Genomic DNA, 16,496 nt, shown 5'->3' with positions numbered 1-16,496 from the left:
TCTCTCTATTTCTGATACTAAACCACTCATTCACACATTCACCTATTTTCTTCACAACCATCATAAAAACACTGCATCAATCAAGTCTGCTATCCAGAGCGTTCATATGTACCACCTCTCATAATCCTTCCATATTCACCTTGTCATATTCTTTTTTCTACCCATAAACACTAAAAATACCTTACATACCTTCTTCTATGCATTCTCAACTCTGTTTTACTGCAGATTCCAGGTTCAGACATCTCCATCACTCCTCAAACCACCCTCATCATTCAGCAGATCATCATCATCATCCAGACCTCCTTTCCTACCCTAGGGCAGGATGATGAGTAGTAGCAATGTCCAGACAGCCCAAATCTGCCCAAACCAACGGGACACACTTCCATTCACGCACCATTCAAGCCCCTGGAATCCTGACTCTATCTGATACGCAGCCGATATTCCAATATAATCTTTACCTTCTCTAATAATTACTCTCCCACACACCTATCCTACAAAACCAGGTAGACTTATCCTGCCACAATTTTTGGAATCACTATGATTACCTTTACTTTGGTACACACATACATTCAATGAATGTAAATAGCTGCTGAAACTGGGATTATGGATAATATTATAAGAAGATTACTATGTCAAAGAAAAGAGAGAGTAATATTACCTAAGAGAGAAAGAAAATGGAGCAAAAGAGGTGATATACTTAAAGGAATACCTGAGGTCAAATTTGGCTAAGACATTTCAACTGTGGCTTTCCTCTGTTGATGAGTACCCACCAGGGAGCAAAGGATCAATAATGATGAAATGAATGGTTCTGATAATTAAAGGAAATGTTTACTAAGTAAATACAACGTTAATATTACTGCAATGTACAGCACATCAGCCAAATTACTGATAAATATAAATTACTTGCCAATATGGCATTATGGGACAGTTCTCTGATGCACACAAAGAAATCAAGGGTGGGCTTTCATGAACGTAATGCATTAGCCCTATTGCCCTCGTACACTTTCTAGATATCTGGAGGCCTATTGAGTTGAGGCCCACCAGTGGGATGTGTCCCATAAAGGCCTACCTCCAAGAGCTGGTTGTGGTTTACCGGTTTGTTGCCTACATAATGTCACAAAGTAGTAAATGTCACTCTTGCCTTGACCCTTGCTGAGTTGCAGACCTCACATGAGGCGAAATGAAGGTCTGCATGGGCCAAGCTACAAGCCTCATATTGGTTATAAAACAAGGATTAGGGGAGGTAAGCTTCCTTACAAGAACCAGCTCAGCAGGGGTTAAATGTCTAGACTGAGTAGCCTGGCCCTGGGTCTCTATGCTACTGATGGAGTATCAATGGAATGGATGATGGATGGATGTTACTTTATCAACCAAAGATAAGTAAAAGGTCCCTCTTCCTCTGACTGAAAATATACAACAAAATGCATAGGCTAATCAAATTACAAGTAAGAAAGGTTTTATGTGGAACTTACTCAGCAATGCGTAAACCACGACAGTTGCTTAAACCTGCTAATGGGAAGCCCTTCCTTGAGTCCACACTCAGTTTGATTCTTCGCTGATTTTCAGATTTAGCAGGCAACTCTGCGATAATAATGTGTATGAGAGAAATGTTGTTGTGAGAAAGAGAGAATCATCTGCAAGTGTACAAGAACTCTATGGTGAATCTATGACCGTTTGCATGGAAACACTCCTTGGGTTACCATGTGCAAGGGTTCTATTTCAGGGTCTGAAATTTGCATTAGATGGATTTAATCCTTCAGTGCAAAAGAATAATGAGTAAACAGACAATGTACAAGTACACACTGTCTTGATAAAAAAAATACTGTACTGTGAACACTAGAATAATAAAAATAAATATAGTACACTAAACTGTGATAGTAAAACAAATTTTTGCAAAACATGAAATTTCTCCAAAGTGACTTCTGCAAAAACCAGGAGTGTCTGTAGAGTAGAAATGTGTATGGTACTGTTTATCATAATTATGACAATCCTGGCAAAAAACAATTGTTGTTAACAATACAGTACTTATAAAACAAAAATAAATTTAATGAAAGATATGACGGATTTAATTCAAAGAAAATAATACCATTTGAACAAACAAAGAAATTATGAATCTTGCTCCATAAAATTATAAATGAAATATCACAGACTGCACTAAAGCTAAGGGTTATGGTTTTCATGTCACTAAAACTCAACTGCTTTAATATAATAGGCACAAGAAATAAAAATTACAGAAAACACTGATATATCACCACAAAACCACTTTCAAAAAATTCATTTGATTATAGACAGAATCCTCAGTGTCCTGTTTCTTTGATATCCCAGGATTATACAGTACAGTACTTTGTAAATGAAAATCCCAAATCAATATTACCTACTGATCACGTTCATTTTGTAAAATGGGGCATTTTTGGTATACTGGGGAAAAAAATACACAAAACAAAAATGATTGACAAGCTTTCTTAAACGGCTAATACCTAAGTATCTCAACCCTTTGTTCAGTGGTAAAAAAAAAAAAAAAAACTTTATAAAACAAGTAATGCCTGAGACCCAATTTGGTACAGTACTTTGAGGCTACCTGATTCTGAAGTTATTCAAGTCCAGCATGAATAATGCAATTTCCTGTAAATGATGAACTGCAATTAATATGTGAATATAACGTGCCTAATGCAGTTTTACACCATGCATATTGATCTTGAGGGGTGGCCCAATTCAGAGAATTTAGTTAGGACATGAAACCTGGTGACCTGCTGTAATAAAGTGCTATATGCCCCAACCATGTCGTCTTAAACCGGGGCAATGCATATGTCCCTCAAGACAAACAGTGCAAAGCATCAAAATGCCTCAGAAACTAAATTATTTTGGCATGTCTACAACATAACAGCTAGCTGGTGATAGATCATCATTTACCTGAATCTGATGCAAACAAGAAGTAACATAGTAAGTATTTTTAAATCAACATAGCACTTACCAATAAGCTGGATACTATGGGGTTTTTTGGAAAACGATGTTGACTTATTGAGTGGCTGCATCTGCCGTTTGTAACACTGTCCACTGAAAGACATGCATAGTTATTCTTAGTAAGCTTTATTTACTTACTGCTATGGAAAGACAATTTACATTTCACTTAAGCTGATTACAATCTGAGGATATTCTATCATCATGATAATAAATCAACAGATACTGCAGTTATTGCTATGGAGTTGGTAGCATTTAAAAACAGAAAAGTATGTGTTTTCCTGAAAGTATGATCATACATCCATTCGTGTATAGTTGAGGTGAATTCTAAACATTCTCTGCTTCCTTCCCAGAAAAGATATATATATACCATCCACACACGTGCCTCATCTTCAAAGTTCCTCCAGTAACAACGGTGATGTACAGTTTTTCAACTGATAATATGAGTTACAAAGACTGTATGGCATAAGTGTATTTTAGGAACAAAGAAGCATACCTTTATATGTGATTATACCCAATGATTAACATCTTCATCCTGAGCGGTCTCTCGTTTGCTAAATAAAATCACCTGGCGATAACCATAGTAAAGTTCTGTAAATACTACATACTCTGGCTGAAGGAGCTCACAGAGACTGTTTAAAACCCTCTTCACCCACAAGAGTCTCCCCTTGGCTGAATAAAATTATCTGGTGTCTGCCATAATAAAATACAAACTACATCACTGGGCTCAGGGGACTAAGCAGGAGAGATAGGGGGATGTAAATATGCAAACAATTATGTGCATGTATACTTCAATGATTATGTCTTAACAAACCAATACCTTTTCTCAAGTATAAAAAAGTTCACAAGTACCATATATATGGTAAAGCAAGAAGGGAGAGACATAGATTAAATCACTGGATGATTAGTGATAATAGATGAAAGAATCAGGAGATGCATCATGGATAACAAAGTGGTAAGATGATTGTTAAAAGGATCAAATAACTTTATAGCAACTTACCAGTACAGCTTAGATCTTTCAACAAGGGCATATGATTCTCCATCCCCAATAAATAGAGAGCATGAGGCACATATGAAACATTCTGGATGGAATTTATGATCTCCAGCAACCATGACTGGACCAGTGATAATCTGAAAACAAAACAGAAATATTTGAAGAGTTTATTCTGTAATATAAAATGGTATTTTTTTTTTTTACTCACTCTGTTATACTGAGAAATGGTAAATTATTTAATATCACATAACACAACACAATTCCTATTTTTGTACTGGTTATTCATAACCACTTAATGATGAAAAGAGACAACTTACTTGACCACAGTCCTGACATGCTTCCCCATATTTCTTCCAATAATCGTTCTTACAGAAGAGGAGGCCATCTTTTTCAAAATACCAACTGCTTAGTGTCACATCACATGCACTACATCTGTGAAAACAGATAAGTAGTTACAACCAATAAACATTATTTACAAAGCTCAATCATAGTGTATCACTCACTCCTGTATAGCCCCATCATAAGGACAGTGGCCTACATCTAAGCTATACTGTCTAGGCATTAAAGACAAGCCTGACCAATCATGTGCTCCTGAGCACCATTATATGAGCAATAAACCCCAACCATCCCTTGGATCTGAACACATACTGGATTGCCTTAACCTACAGTACCATACAAACAGGCATCCACTGTTGGGCAGAGGATTAACACCCAATGTAGCAAAGAGTTTTCTAGAAATCAAGAAAACAATTACCACGTCAGTCAATGCATGGTCACTTGTAGGTAGCACTTGAGTAGATGGTGAGTAAAATGTTGCCCTACCTTTGTATTTTTTAATATCTAAGTACAGTATTATTCTCATTATTTGCAAAAATTAAATATAGGTATAGTAATGCTAAGCTCTGATCCAAAATGTTTGGTACCTAATGAATTACATAAAATGGAAAATTCAGAATACAGAACCACAAACAGAACTAAGAAAATCATGCAATAAATCGGCCTACAGTACCACGAACAGTAACTTCGATGAAGTACCATGCATTAGCAATATATCAGCTGTTCTCGCATGTAGGGGGAGGAAATGTCTCCTGATATGCACTGCTTGCGTGAAGACAGAGGATATCAACACCCCCTATCGTTTCATTTTGTTCGTTTCGCTTTTAAAGGCTCCAACTTGCTTGCATGCGTGCGTCGGCCTTGGTCACCTAATGGCGGCTCTCTATGCTGCACGATCCATTGCAGCCTCCCTGTTCAGTCTCTTAACTCTGAGGTCACACTTAATGACCTCGTCCCATGTCTTTCTCGGTCTACCCCTCACAACCCCACCCCCAATATTAACACTTCTCACCTTCCTCACCCAATTATCATCCCCCATCCTCTCCACATGTCCAAACCATCTCAATCTACCTCTCCTCATCACAACACCAATACACTCCAGTCCCATCCTACCTCTCAACTCTTCCATCATGAACCCAGCCCCCCCAGACCTTGGACGCAGGGATACACTACACATCCACCTAATCATTGTCATTTCTGTATGTCTGAGCCGGCGAATATCCTCCTCCTTCACTGCCCAGGTCTCACTACCATACAGAATTAAACTCCTAACACATGCTGCATACAAAGACCCCTTAGCACGTAGGGAGAGTCCTCTCAATGTCAGGAGAGGCAAGAGCTCCCTGAACTTCTTCCAACCACTTCTCACCCTAGCCACAGAGCTAGCTCCAGCCCCACCTTCAGCACACATGTTTCCCAAATAACAAAACTCTTCCACACACTCAAGAGATTCACCAGCAAGCTCAATTCTTTCACGTATGACAATCTCCACCTGCTCTCCCCGACACGCTGTACACATGAAATCAGCATTATCTTGCAGTCTACCTCTGATACCACTACATCTCTTATGCACCCATTTATCACACACACCGCACAAGATGGAATTACTTCCCACGCCCTTGTGGCAAACTGCACATGGCCACTCTCCCTCGTCTTTGACAGTACCACCACCAACCCTAGATATCATCACTTTTGTTTTATCTGCATTTACCCTTAAGCCCTTGTGCCCCATACCATCTCTCCATTTCCTAAACCATTCCTCCGCCTCCCTTTCATTCTCTGCAATCAACACCAAATCATCAACATACAACAACTCCCACGGGAGTCCGTTTCTAAAATCACATGAAAGGGCTTCAAGTACCATGATAAACAACATGGGACTCAAAACTGACCCCTGATGCACACCAACATTCACGGAAAACCCATCACTCAAATCTCCATTCACTCTTACCTGGGTGTGAGCACCCACATACAGAGCCATAACCACCCTAACCAACCACTCCTCCAAGCCAAGCTTTCTCATTGTCCACTTCACCACCTCTCTAGGGATAAAATAATTTGGAAAGTGAAAGCTCTAAGAATCATATTTTCAGATTTAACAGTTCTTACTGTACTTAAAATAATACAACGATCATTTCATTTTGGACCAAAAATATTGTTCCTTCATTCATCATCATATCAAATGTTGCTAAACTTTCCCTGGCAGGAACAAACCAGAGTGCACAGTGTATTATTACTACCGGTACCTATCTACCTATAATCAAATGCCTTAATCCTGAAACGGGTAGTTACATATGGATCACCTCTGTGTCATCCTCCTCCGCCATTAAGCTAGCCTCTCTCCAACTCATACCACCCTCACTCATATACCTCTCCATCCTAACCCTCTATCTCATCTTTTGTCTCCCCCTTGCCCAATCCCCTTCCACCTTACTCACACATTCTCCTAGTAAATCTGACATTCTACATACTCTCCAAATGGCCAAACTATCTCAAGCTACTTCTAACATCTTCTTGCACATCCACATCAACACCACAGCATACTTTAACTTTCCCATTTGTTTATTTGTCTCTCCAAGTAACTCCACATGCTCCACTCAAGTAACTCATATGCTTGCACAGAAAACAAGGAACAAAAGTATCAGGTAAGTCCTTATTATGTGTCAAGGATGTTTCAGAATATCACACAAACAGAACTGGTATGTAAGCTAAAATATACTGGTGAACCAGCCTTACAGGAAGTATTTTTGTTGTTGTTGTTTTTATTTGGTTGAACTTTAATATGGAATCTTTCTATAATTTTGTAAATCATGGACTTCTATCTATCTACTGCCACACGCCTAAATCCCGTAAGGGGTGGCCACAAACAAATCACTTCCATGTCACCCTGTCCAATGCAATTTCACTGTCTTGCTACTAGCTCACACACCCCAGTAACTCCTCATGCACCCTCACTGTACATTCAGTGACTTCATTTCTCTGAAAGACCATAACTTTACTCTTCCCTACATTCACCTTTAGATTCTGTTTCTTACACACACTCCCAAACTCATTTATCACTCAATCCCTCCACCTCATCCTTGGCCTCCCCCTCCCTTCCCCTCCTCCACCTCACTCGCATACACTCTCCTCGTTAGTCTCTCGCTCTTCATCCTCACGATATGGCCATACCACCTCAATGTAATTCTCCTAATGCTTTTTATCACATCCACATCCACACCACAACGCTCCTTCACTTCCTCATTTGACAGCCTGTCACTCCACGTAACTCCATATGCTCCTCTCAAATAACTCATTTCCACTGTTCTCAATCTAGACTTGTGTTCTTCCAACAAGGTCCAAGCTTCACTTCCATTCATTAGAGTTGGTATCATAATACTGTCATGCAGCGACTTTTTTTACTTCCATGCTCATTTCCCTGTTCCTTATCACTGCTTTCAAACAACCAGCAACCTATCTTCCTTGTTGTACCCTTTCAAGCACTTCAACCTCTAAACTTCCATCCTTACTCATCACACTACCCAAGTACTTAAGCGCATTCACATTTTCCATTAACTCCTCATGCAGCCTAGCTGTACATTCAGTGACTTCATTTCTCTGAAAGACCATAATTTTACTCTTCCCTACATTCACCTATAGATTCCGTTTCTTACAAACACTCCCAAACTCATTTACCAAGCCTTACAGTTCTCCTTTGTTGTCACTTAAGAACACAGTATCATCTGCAAACAACAGTACAAGGAGTTTCCAAACACTGCTCTCTCTCATTAAGGTCACTCCAACATCCACTGCCCTACCTATCTCTTGTATAACCCCATCCATATACTGACTGAACAACCATGGGGACATGACACATCCCTGTTTCAATCCAACATTCAAATAGAAAAATTCACTCAGTTCACTATCCACACACCCTACTGCCTTAGCCCCCTCATACATACTCTTCATGGCATTCAACAACTTCCCATTTACTCCATATATTCTTAACACTTTCCACATTCCGTGTCTATCCACCCTGTCGTATGCTTCCTCCAAATCCACGAATGCCGCATACAACTTCTTTCCCTCCCCAAGAAACTTTTCCACTAAAGACCTAAGAATATCTGATCTACACAACCTGTTCTCTTCCTAAACCCTCCCTGTTCTTCCCCAACTAATTCCTCTGTTATTTCCTTAACTCTCTCAATAAGTACCCTAACATATACTTTTCATATTACACTAAGAAGACAAATGCCCCTATGATTACCACACACTTTTTTTCCGCCCTTTTCCTTTGTACAGAGGAATAATTATACCTGACTTCCAATCCTTCAGGACTCTATCTTCCTCCCTGCCCAATCTGCACATCTTCCATACCCATTCTACAACTATCTCTTCCCCATGCTTCAGCACTGCACCACACACTCCATCAATTCCTGGGGCTTTCCCCATTTTGACTTTCTTCATTACTTCCACCCTACTGATTCCTTCCTTTCTTCTCACCTCCCTCCTCCTCCCAGCCATTTCCCAGCCACTTATACTTGCATTCCTTTCATTCTCTATGTTCAACAATTCCTTAAAGTGTTTTCTCCATCTGCCCACTTTTTCTCACTTCTCCACTAGCAATAAACTATTTTTATGTTTCACTCCCCGACTTGCTTCTTTTTAACCCTGTCTAACTCTCTTTACCTCTTTCCAGAACAATTTCTTAGTCCCTCCACTTTACACTCAAATTCCTTCCAAATTCCTCATATACTCTCTCTTACTAATCTTTTCACCTCTCTCTTCCACTCAATATATAACTCTTCTCTTCTGCCTCTCACCTTCCTCAACACCCCTGTTTCTCATCCACTCACTATAAGCTTTCTTCTTTTGTGCCACAGCCTGTTTCACCTCTTCATTCCACCATGCTGTTCCTTGCATCCACTTTCATCTTTTTCTCACCCCACATGCCGCCTCACATGCTGCACATACTTCTTCTGTGAATATCTCGCACACACCTTCCACGTCCCCCATCTCCTCCAAGTCATATTAACCCAATCGCTCCTCCACTTCTCTCATATATTCAGTCTTTCTTCCATCCTCTTGCAACCTTTCTACCCTCCTTGAATGGACTACTGCCTCCTATCCTTCCCTTCTCCTACTCCTCCATTTTATTTGAACCTTCACTTTCACCACAACCAAGTGGTAGTCAGAAAGTCCACTCCCCCAACCTCTGTCCACTCCTGCATCCATTACACACCTTCTCATTCTCTCATCCACACACACATAATCAATTATTGCCTTCTGTTCATTCAGTTCATAATCAATTATTGCCTTCCGTTAATTCAGTTCATCACCCACCCTTCTCGTCACTCGCAACGAATACCTGTGAATAATTTTGTGTCTAAAGAGGGTATTGGCTATCACCAACCCCCTCCCTGCACAAACGTCCACCAGAACACTGCCATTCTTATCCACTTCAGCAGGCACATCCCACTCACCAACTACTCCATCCACCTTCACATTCCCAACTTTTCCGTTCATATTTCCATTCAAAAACTCTCTCTCATTCCTTTCAAACTTCTCCAAGCACGCTTCCACATTTGTCCAGAACTCCTTTTACACTCTACCTGCATGATCTTGCATTAGCATGTATACAAGCACAATCGCCCAAGTTTGTAGTCCAACTTTCAATCTTACCCACACAATCCTTGAGCCAATGGACCCACAGTCTCTTATATTCCCTTTTCTTGCACACAACAATACAAACTCCTTCTTTTGCCCTTTCATTCTCACCTACTCCTGTGCATATACCCCATCCATACTCCCATTCTCTCACAGTCTCACCTCTCCATTTTGTCTCAGTTATTCTACATACATCTACTTTTGCATCCTCATGCACCTGGACAATTGCTATGTCTTTCATCCCATCATTCACATGGACTTAACTGCTAAACATATGCTGCATATTCAGAAATGAGGGAAACACAGAACAAGACCAAAATATATATTTAAAATTTAGAAATTATCTGGAGTGTCCGATACATCCTTAGTACCTGAAATATGATCTTAATGGAAGCTAGTGAAAACTATCTTAAACCATGAGTGACTTCAGACAGATCATATTTACTATTGTACTGGGTTATGAAGCAGCTCCAAACTACTGTAATATAATTACCATACCGTACTAATACTCTTATTTCATGTGCCCCTATCAAGTATCATGTTCAGTTCTATGAGCAGTGCTCTTTTGGTTCAGTTCTTCTAAGAGCAGTGCTCTTTCATCTCCCAACCACTGATACACTTAACATGGATTTACAGTAATTATGGTACTATCAGAACTAGTAATCCTACAACCACTGCTAGGCTTCCTGATACCAGTAATGAAAAAGCAGTAAGTTATTAGTGACTTCAGATATGAACTCCTGTAGAAGATGTCGTATGCTGATGATTTGGTGTTGATTACAGAGAATGAAAGGGAGGCAGAGGAAAGGTTTAGGAAGTGAAGAGATGGTATGGGGCACAAGGGCTTAAGAGTAAATGCAGATAAAACAAAAGTGATGATATCTAGGGTTGGTGGCAGTACTGTCAAAGAAGAGGGAGAGTGGCCATGTGCAATCTGCCACATGGGCGTGGAAAGTAATTCCATCTTGTGCAGTGTTTGTGATAAGTGGGTGCATAAGAGATGTAGTAGTATAAGAGGGAGACTGTGAGATAATGCTGATTTTATGTGTGAGGTGTGTCAGGGAGAGCAGGTGGAAATTGTCAGGTGTGAAAGAATTGAACTTGCTGATGAGAGTCTTGAGTGTGTGGATGAGTTTTGTTATTTGGGAGACATGTTATGTGCTGGAGATGGAGCTGGAGCTAGCTCTGTGGCTAGGGTGAGAAGTGGTTGGAGGAAGTTCAGGGAGCTGTTGCCCCTCCTGACATTGAGAGGGCTCTCCCTACGTGCTAAGGGATCTTTGTATGCCGCATGTGTTAGGAATGTAATGCTGTATGATAGTAAGACCTAGGCAGTAATGGAAGAGGATATCTGCAGGCTCAAATATACAAAAATGACAATGATTAGGGGGATGTGCAGTGCAACCCTGAGTGCAAGGCCTCAGGGGGCTAGGTTTACGAAGGAAGAGTTTGAGAGGTAGGATGGGACTGGAGTGTATTGGTGTTGTGATGAAGAGAGGTAGATATGTGGAGAAGATGGGGGATGATAATTGGGTGCAGAAAGTGAGAAGCATTAATATTAGGGGTGGAGTTGAGAGGGGTAGACCGAAAAAGACCTGGAACGAGGTCATTAAGTGTGACCTCAGGGATAAGAGACAGGGAGGCTGCCAGAGATTGAGCGGCATGGAGAGCCACCATTTGGTGACTAGGGCCCATGCATGCTGCAGCCTTCAAAAAAGAAAGTATGTATGCTTGGATGGGTACAACAAGGGAGAAAGGTTGCTGGTTCCTTGAAAGTAGTGATAAGAAACAGGGAGTGGGCATGAAAGTGAAAAAGTTACTATATGACAGTATTGTGATACCAACTCTAATGAATGGAAGTGAAGTTTGGACATTGTTGGAGGGATACAAGTCAAGAGTGAGAGCAGTGGAAATGAGTTATTTGAGAGTAGCATGTGGAGTCACATGGAGAGACAGACTGACAAATGAGGAAGTAAGGAGCACTGTGGTGTGGATGTGGATGTGATAGGAAGCGTTAGGAGAAACACATTGAGATGGTTTGGCCATGTGGAGAGGATGGAGAGTGCAAGACTAATGAGGAGAATGTATGGAGAGTGAGGTGGAGGGGGAGAGAGGGAGGAGAAGACTAAGGATGAGATGGAGGGATGGAGAGGAGAGGTATATGAGAGGGGGGTGTGAGTGGGAAGCAGAGCATTGAAATGGCGGGGGACAGGGCGATATGGAGGTGATTTGTTTGTGGCCACCCCATATGGGATTAAGGCATCTGGCGATATATATATATATATATATATATATATATATATATATATATATATATATATATATATATATATATATATATATATATATATATATATATATATATATATATATATATATATATAATATACAATATATATATATATATATATATATATATATATATATATATATATATATATATATATATATATATATATATATATATAAAAATATATATATATATATATATATATATATATATATACACAGTAAAACCTCTACAATTCGGCATCCTTCAAGTAGGAAACTTCTACAACTCGGGAAGACTCCAAATTAATCATTTAAAAAATCAAAATTCAAAAATTCCCAAAAATGCACACGTGAGAGAAAGACAGTCGGCAAAAATTCCCCCAATTCGGTAAGATGCCGAGTTGTACTGATATTCAGCAAGAGTAACCCGGCATCACGTGTGTATGGGGATGTAAACAAAGCCTGTTGTGTGCCACATGTGGGCCAGTTTGCCTTCGTCCGCCACCCGTGTTGCATTCTCTCCTCACTCGCTCTGCTTGTGACTAAGTGTTACGCACTCTTAAGTGGATTGTACCTGCAGAAGCTAACCATGGCGCCTCCCAGTGCTACTCGTGTTTAGTGAATAAGTTCTATACAGCAATGTTTAGGTGTTTAGTCTTTAGTTCCCCAGTATAGTACAAGTCATAAATACATTACAGTATGGCCTTTATAGTGTTAATTGTGCTTTACATAGTGTACAGTGTCAAGCACAGTACAGAAAAGATGTGCCAAAAGTGATCTTGAGCCCCCCTAACACCTCCAAAAACTACCAAAAGTCCTCCTCCATGCCTGCAATACACCCTACAACTGCGTGGAATCATGGTAAGGCAGCTTTTACCATTTATTGTAAAAACGTTTAATTTTTTCCATTTTTTCCTTTTGTGTGTGTGTGTGCTGGGAGGGAACTTAAAGTTCATCCCTACAACTCGGCAAATAGGCTAACTTGGCAGGGCTTGCACATGTATTATGCCGAATTGTAGAGGTTTTACTGTACATATATAAATATATATATATATATATATATATATATATATATATATATATAACTTTGATATAACGGACTTCAGTAGTCCAGAATTCGCCTTTATCGGACTCTTGGAGGTACCGGACTAAACTCCTGTATATCAGAAAAAGTCCGATAAAGCCAGAAGCAGTCTGGACTGCCTGACCACTTCAGCTATGTTCACCACAATAAGGTAAATAAAAGACATGTTTATAAGTATACAGTACAGTATTATTATATCATTTGATTAATGTAGTGAAGTTATAACACAGTACATTAATGCAGTGGTAGCCAAAGAGTTTAAAAACCGTTCATGCAATCCGGACTAATGTCTGATATTTCAGAAAAAGTCCGGATTAGCAGGGGGAAGTCCAGATGTCGCTTTTATCTGAATTTCACATTTTTCGGAATGGTCTGGGCCCCAATTAGTTCGTTATAGTGAGGTCTTACTGTATATATATATATATATACAGCTACAGTAATATCTATGGAGAAGTAAACGAATTCTTTCAACCTGAGATGATGCACAGGACTGTTTATAATATATATAAGTACCTGAAACAATCAGTATGCCAGTCTTGTCCAAGGGCTGAGAAAAATTCATCATCTTCAATTAAATTCATACACCCAGCACATTTGGTTGTTTCTTCACTGCTTTCATCTGAAACATAACAATACCACTAAAATCACAATTACAACTTCAAACTGGTACTAATATGCTAAATATGGTAGTAATAACTGTAAAAATATGTATCTGTATGAAACACCTGACATTGGAAAGCTGACATGACTATTAATTATCTACCAAACCTCAGTTTCCCCTCCTTCTTCATTAAGGGCCATTTTCAGTCATCCCTAACCTATGCTTGGATCCAAACTAAAAGCACCAGTTGCCCCAAATGGCCTAGCTGCTTATCAACATGGGGACATCTGCCTGGGTTGCTGTGGTTTGGTTGGTAGTTCTGGCCTGCCAAAATATGGTTGTGGTAAACTGCTGGACAGAAAAGTCACCTCACACAGCACCTCCTAAAGCTACGTTGAAGATACTGTATGATATTTAGAAATCGCAGTGTGATGAATGTGGCAAATGGTGCAGTTGAAAAATCCCCTTCACAGATCTGGCACTAATATACCAGGTATTTAAGAGTCTACAAGACAGTATTCATCTGAAGTCAACAAAAATACACATAATATCACTGGAATAAGGGGGCTCAATATAGTAATGAAAATCTCACCATGTGCCTACCTGAAACACTGGACTTGAAGCTGCAGTGCGAAAATGCTGAGTGTTTTATGAAAGTTGTATGTAAAAATAACTATGGAGAAATAACAATTATAAAATAACATCTAGTGGGTGATGAAACAGCTATGGTTTATTACTGAGTAGCTATATCAATAATACATGAACATGAGGTACTTTCTAAATGGGATGTGTTAGTTATATCGGCAATATTACAATGGGTAAGTATACAAATTTTGGTGAAAACATGTAAGAGACAACGAATCTTTCATTTCTTTCGAGTCCGTCTGCTGTGGAGCCTCCAACAGGCTCCGAAGTAAACAGCAGTGAGTTGACTTGTATTTGGGTAAATTATAGTCTTAAATGTGTATAAACATGAAGCATTTCCTTAAATGGGTGTATAACAATCTCAGCAATCTTTCAATGAGTATCTGATTTCAAAACACTAATAAATATATATATAAGCGACAGGCAACAACTTTCATTTTAATACTTTCAGGTCCCAAGACTGTTCTAATTCAGCCCCTGAATGAATGTCTCTGAGGACTGGTCCAGGGGCGACTGTGAAAAAGAAAGTGTTCAGAACTGCGTAGGTTGTTGGGGACTGCAATGGGGGATGACTGTGAAAACAGCTCTAAATACGAAACGAATCACCTGCACTGGAAAGGTTGTTCAGAGAAAGTTAAACTACACACTTAGCTCCTTCAATCTCACAAAATCTTTAGGCATCTTTAGGCAATGTAATCTTTCTATCACCAAATGAGTTTACATAACTTTAAAAAGATATTTTGTGCTGAACAGATTATGAAAGTGTCTGTCTAAACTTCTCCATCTCAAAAAGTCTCTCAACTGAATAAAAGTGTCTGGAGGTAGCAAAAAAAAAAAAAAAAAAAAAAAAAATCATAATTGTGAAAGGACTAATAGACTGTACTTGGCTGAGGGCTAAAACTTGATAAATATCTGAAACATGTATTACTGTATTATTGAAATGGGAGCTATCCTCTCCTATATTTTCACAAAACTAACTTGATAGTGTACTTTCAGTTTCAGCTGACAATCTTGACTGGCAGCTGTACTCTTCGATGGTAGGGCTATGACTGCTGTGTAAACATGGAAAAAATGCAAAGGTTATATATTATTCATGACAACTTTCATACTTTTACACGATTAAAAAATCTTATAATGAATGATTCACCTACGATTATCACAACGAAATGATTGTGGGGGCGGAGATGAGGGCTTTCCTGTCAACACTCACTTAATTTTTATCCACACACTGTGAATAAAGTTTTTCTACTTCTGAACTGTAGGGTAAGGGCTATAACTCACTTGTGTTAAAACAAAAGGGTGAAATGACTGCGCTATACTACATACTTGTACATCAACTTACCCAATGAAGTGGCTTCTTCTCCTTCCATGTTTTTAGAATGGTTACGACACTCCACTCAAGTGCGTGATGGCCTACAAGAATTTATTTTTTAACTCTTAAAGCGTTATATAAAAACATTATATCAGTACTACACTTTCTTATTGCAAAAAAAAAATTTAAGCATTTTCATATCCCATTTCACACATAAGAAACAAGCATAATTAAACGTCCTTGATAACTCTGGCACCACATTCTGAAGACATCAATATTTCAAAATAACAGACAGTAGCATATTTAACAATTGATCTGTACGTGCAGTAATTATGAATAACAACTTTAACCCTCTATTAATGTTTCTTCTAAAGTCATGCTGTAGTGGAAACCTGGAACAGCGAAATTGTAAACAAGGCGACATTATGACAGGTGATAATGAATGTGCATGGAGGAATATTAAGAGGAAGAGTAACTGTTAATAAAAAGCCCATCAGAATTTTTTTTAATGTAAATAAAAAAAATATATAACATTAGCGGAAGAGAAAGTAACATTCTTGTCAGCTTAGGTGGCTCTAACCAGCTTGACTCGAATTGTTAAAGGATGGCCCTTGCTAACTTTCTGGACATAATTATGTATGGATTTCTTGGC

The 16,496-nt window shown here is 39.1% G+C and overlaps 1 protein-coding gene across 1 annotated transcript in view; it reads right to left on the bottom strand.

Annotated features, from left to right (window-relative positions):
- Window positions 1–15,902, bottom strand: part of LOC145398956 (LIM domain kinase 1-like) — a 102,123-nt gene extending 86,221 nt beyond the window's left edge. The window contains exons 1-6 of the mRNA XM_080271690.1: window positions 15,875–15,902; window positions 13,800–13,905; window positions 4,270–4,384; window positions 3,959–4,089; window positions 2,972–3,054; window positions 1,473–1,581 (exon numbers count right to left, since the gene is read on the bottom strand). Of these exons, the coding sequence (XP_080127816.1) occupies window positions 1,473–1,581; window positions 2,972–3,054; window positions 3,959–4,089; window positions 4,270–4,384; window positions 13,800–13,905; window positions 15,875–15,902 (572 nt within the window). The remainder of the gene's footprint in view (window positions 1–1,472; window positions 1,582–2,971; window positions 3,055–3,958; window positions 4,090–4,269; window positions 4,385–13,799; window positions 13,906–15,874) is intronic.
- Between the last annotated feature and the right edge of the window lie 594 nt (window positions 15,903–16,496).

This window comes from Coenobita brevimanus, chromosome 47 (assembly GCF_032717465.1).
Source record: "Coenobita brevimanus isolate Jiangsu-jjx chromosome 47, ASM3271746v2, whole genome shotgun sequence".
Taxonomy (NCBI): Eukaryota; Metazoa; Arthropoda; class Malacostraca; order Decapoda; family Coenobitidae; genus Coenobita; species Coenobita brevimanus.
Note: the sequence above shows the minus strand (reverse complement) of the source record. Positions and strands in the feature narration are given on the sequence as shown.